Raw genomic sequence first — 4,582 nt, 5'->3', positions numbered from 1 at the left:
TGTTCCAGTCATCCACATGGGAAGCTGTTACCTGTGTTGTGACCTACATCAGAACATCAAATGGCACCCCCCTGTTCACTGACTCTTCTATTTTTCAGCATTTTTGCCCAACACCAGAGAGATTAGAAAATAGTTTATACTACAGGGCTATCTTCCCTAATGTAGACTCTAAAAGGTTAAATGTTTCTATGTGAAGATTTTGGTAACCTACATAGAATTTATCAATTCAACAGGTTGTAAATGAATCATGGTCTGTCACGTACCTGTAGCCTCAGTATGAAAGGAAGTACACAGGGCATACAGACAATGTGATTAACATCTAGTAACTGAGTTCTGGCAGGGCAATGGGTGGGCTGAGGTGGGTGGTTATGAGCTGGAAGAGCCCAGTTATTCCAGGTAACCAGTAGGGAAGATGGGTTTGGGGCTGTGGATTTTCCCCAGAGGAGCATATGAGACTAGGTGGGTCAGACAAAGGCAGCCTGAGGAAAAGGGAGAGGAACAAAGGAGCTAACTTCTGCAAGGACTTTCCGAGTGCAGGACCAGCCAAGGTTGAAGGCAGGGGAAAAGTGCAAAGGGACTTGTTTTCATCTAGATTTGTATCTGTCCTGCTGCACAGAGTAAAAGGTAATTTTTGTAGAAACCTCTGTGCAAATCCACCTGCTTTAAGCTCTCGCACATTCCTAAAAAGGTGTTTGAAACTGGCATGGTTGGGGCTCTGGAAAAAGCTGTGCTCAAAGCAATAGAGGAGTCTGGGAAAGGTGGCACTATTTTCAGAACTCATGCAGTTGGACCACAAGGCCTGTTTTCAAGAAGGGGTGTTAGTAAGAGAATACACATCCCAAAGCATGCCCAGAATCCTACAGCTTGGGCTCCACTCAGACTCGGGAAAGCTCAAGATCACAGACCTAGGGAGCAGGATTTATATACAGCAGCCTGGTGCAGGCCCAGAAGGGGTCTGGACCACCCCTGGCTAAGGCCCTTGTTCACTGGCCTGTCTAGCACTCTCCCAGGAGATCCCTCTTCCCCTCACCTTCCAGTTTAGAGTCTCATCCTTCATGAGGTTGTAGAAGCGCTGTAGTACCTTCTCCTGGAAGGAACTGTTCTCATAACGCTCATTTCCAAAGCCCCCACGTTTTGCTGCTTCCGACATGCTCAGCTGAAGAAACAGGATCAAATCTGGCTTTGGAAGCCCAACATCAGACTGTTTGCACCAGTCCAGGGAAAAGTTCTGTCCAAAGCCAGAGGGAGAAATAAATGGAAGGTGCAGGAAACAAACAAACGAGAGCAATAAGGAGTAAAGCAGACCAACAAGAAACCCAGGGTAGAACAAGTAGCTGCTGCAGAGATGCAGGAAAGATATCCCCACTGGTGTCAGAAGTCTTCTGACTCAAAAGCCTCTTTGCAGCCTTACATCTGAGAATCTGGCCCAGTATACACACTAGAAAATACATGTACAGATTCTTATATCCTTCCTTAGAGGTGCTGTGCACCTGGAACTCTTAGTGAAGTAAAGTCTCTATCCTGCCTTCTGCCCGACTTCAGATTAACACTGCTAACTACCTCTCTAGAGATGCAGTCATCAACAGTGAAATGCTAAGTCACATTTTCAAATCACTGAATGAACACTAAACAGACCCAGGCAGCTCCAACCAACTGATGGCTGTTTCTGGGTGAAACCATTTTCCCAGTTTACCAAATCTATGGATGTTTATAGACATGCTCTGGGAGTGGTGGGGGAACATGTCAGAGCAGCTTCACTACATGTCTATAGACACCCTATATTTCTACACCCTAGCAGAGAGCATCAGTGAATGCAAAGGGCCAAGGAATTACCTTCAGCCAATCTGAAGATGAGCTGAAAGCCCAACTCCCCAAACCTGCAAACACCTCCAATTTTTTGTGCTGTGTTTACAAATATAAAACTTTCTATAAACCTCCTTGACAACCCAAGGGCTACAGTCAAGTTCTAAAGTTGCCTCCAGTTTCTCCACTAGGGAAGGTGGAGGTTCAAAATGAACAAACCCACTAGTCAAACAAGAGGCCATATTAGTTTCCAAGAGTCAAGACCACTGGACTGACTCAGTCAAAACTGTTGATGTTTCATGAACTCTATTAACCATGTCCATTAAGATTCAGTGTATTCCCAGTTTCATATAACGCTGTATTTGTAACAATTCCAATGGGAGCCCAATGGCTCTTGGTACTTTAAAAAGCACTCATATGGGCTGCACCTGTACAGCCTTGGACATCTATTTTTATAGGTCTAGGCTAAATCTGCATTATCTCACAAGTTATTCGTCACACTATTCATTCTTTGGTGGGGAGACAGCAGGGTTCATTTGGATAGCTAAATTGAAGAAGCAGGATTCAGTCCATGACTTTGTTCAGTCCAAGTGACACAAACTTCTGGGCTTCAAACTGCCTGTCTCCATAGGGGTAGCCAAGGCTGCACAAAACAATTTCAACCCCCTGCACGGTTGTGAATGCCATCACACAGAGGAAGAAACTGTTTGCTTTCTGTTCACTTACCTCTTTGGCACTTGTGAAGGCCACCCCAGAAAAGGCATATCTGTCCACCACTAGAGTGACACCTTGTTTTAATTTCTCTTTAATCAATGGCCTGGACACAACAAAAAGAAGAGAAAAGAGTCACTCTCTTGCATTTATGCTAAAATGAAGAAACTTCACCTAACATAGGAGCATCAAGTCACTCTTTCCCTTTTGCTACAGATGGACTATGTTGGGGTTACAGTAGTTTATCAGCTCACTGACAATGTGCCTTTTTGTTTATATGCTCCCAACATCCATATCCTCTCTCAAAACTGAAACTCTATCCCTACCTCAGTGTCACTGCCTTTTAAGTCAGAATGGTTGTGAATCCCTCCAGCAACAATGCTGCTGATGAGGATGATGCATGCCATACTTCTTCCATCATGCCCTTTGTTACAGGCTGAGAATTTGACTTCTCTTGGGCAAAACAGACCACTTAGATTCTTCCCAAAATGGACAACTTTGCTCCAGCCCTCTCTTCATTAGAGAATTCCAACCTGACCAAACTGCTAGAGGCCTTTGTGATACATGCATAAGGAAATGATAGGAGACTGACTCTACCATGTTCACATGTACCTACAGCTGAACAAAGCTTCATATTCAGGCTTCAAGAGGTTAAGCAAATAACACATTAACCCACTGTGTTATGGAGCCCTTCCAAAGCTGTGCCCTTTCCTAGCATAATTAGACAAGAGTTATCTTTACACGTGTTCCCAGCGGTTGGCAGAGAAAAGCAGATGCACTGTGTGGTCCTCCAAATTGTTCTTCTTTTCCAAATAAGAACTAATTAACTGCCCGATTTCGGTTGTCCTCTCTGCAACATAGAAGGGCAAGAAAGCACATGGTAACCACACAATGCAATACGAGTCACTCCCATACACATTCTGTGAATCAAATGCAAATGCTTTTTAACCCAGGATGGGTACCAGCTGCATCCCCCAGTACATTCTGTTGCTCAGAAAATGCCCATCAACATGCATTTTTTCACCACCCCTTACGTACGAGAAGCCGAGAAGTGCCAGAGTCACAGTGTAAAACAGAGCCTAACCTTGGAGGCAAAAACCACAGGGAACAGAGACTGACCAGAAGGGGAACAGGGCTGGGGAGGGGGGTACAGTGGTGCAGTTGCACCTTGCTTTGATTCCTATTACTCTCACAGTTTAAAAACACCTGCCTGCCCACAGCAGCAGCACTTCTATTGAGGGAGCAGTGACAGAGTCAAGTGACTTCACGGCTCATTATAATCTACCTGGGCCTTTCTAAACTCTTCATCCCACCGGTGTTAACAACCCTCTCTCTTTTTTGATGCTCTTACAAGTCCCACTCATGGGGCTACCCTTTCGCCTGCAATTCACCTGTCCACTCGCTGCTTTTAACCCAGCTCCTATGTCACAACCCTGCCAGCTGTTCTTACACCTGGACAGGAACCGGTTAGAGAGCAGTCACACATCTTCAAGTGCTTCCTTTAGACCGGGTTGGCTCTTTCGCTAGCTGGACGGTCATCTTTATCACACGATTAATTACTTTGCACATGTAGCTCGTAAAGTGTGTTGCGTGACCGACCAACGAATTGCACAGCACAGGTAACGGGAGGCATGGGCCTACCGCTGGCTAAACACGGGAATCCAGGTGGGGGACACGTTTCACTCAGAAGACTGCTCAGCTCCGGGGCGGAAATAACCCCCGGGGAGCGCGGGAGGCCCTGCGCACCCGCACGGTCAGTTCTCAGGACCGGAGGCCCGAAGAAGCGTCATCTTCCCGCTCCGTCCGGGGCCTGCTCGCTCCTGCGCCGTTGCGACGGCCCGGGCAGTGCCAGGCCGCTTTCTTTCCCCACCGCCCGCGAGGCAAAAGTTGACCCCGCTGAGCCCGGAGCAGACCGGCGCGGGCTGTCTCTTACCCGGGAAGCGCAGCAGCTCGGCGCGGTGCCCGGCCTTGCGCAGCGCCTCCACCAGCCGGCGGCTCTGCGTGCTCTTCCCTGAGCGGTCCACGCCCTCCAGCACGATGAGTGCGCCCCGCCGCGCCGCCATGCCTA

The 4,582-nt window shown here is 47.6% G+C and overlaps 1 protein-coding gene across 1 annotated transcript in view; it reads right to left on the bottom strand.

The window, feature by feature from the left end:
• Positions 1-4,582, bottom strand: part of DTYMK (deoxythymidylate kinase) — a 16,692-nt gene that overhangs the window by 11,848 nt on the left and 262 nt on the right. The window contains exons 2-5 of the mRNA XM_019513299.1: positions 4,448-4,580; positions 3,256-3,364; positions 2,530-2,620; positions 1,031-1,228 (exon numbers count right to left, since the gene is read on the bottom strand). Coding sequence (XP_019368844.1) covers positions 1,031-1,228; positions 2,530-2,620; positions 3,256-3,364; positions 4,448-4,577 — 528 coding nt within the window. The 5' untranslated portion in view covers positions 4,578-4,580. The remainder of the gene's footprint in view (positions 1-1,030; positions 1,229-2,529; positions 2,621-3,255; positions 3,365-4,447; positions 4,581-4,582) is intronic.

Source organism: Gavialis gangeticus, unplaced genomic scaffold, assembly GCF_001723915.1.
Source record: "Gavialis gangeticus isolate Ggan-Ray unplaced genomic scaffold, GavGan_comp1, whole genome shotgun sequence".
Lineage (NCBI taxonomy): Eukaryota > Metazoa > Chordata > Crocodylia > Gavialidae > Gavialis > Gavialis gangeticus.
The sequence above is the reverse complement of the archived record's forward strand: the minus strand, read 5'-3'. Positions and strand labels throughout refer to the sequence as shown.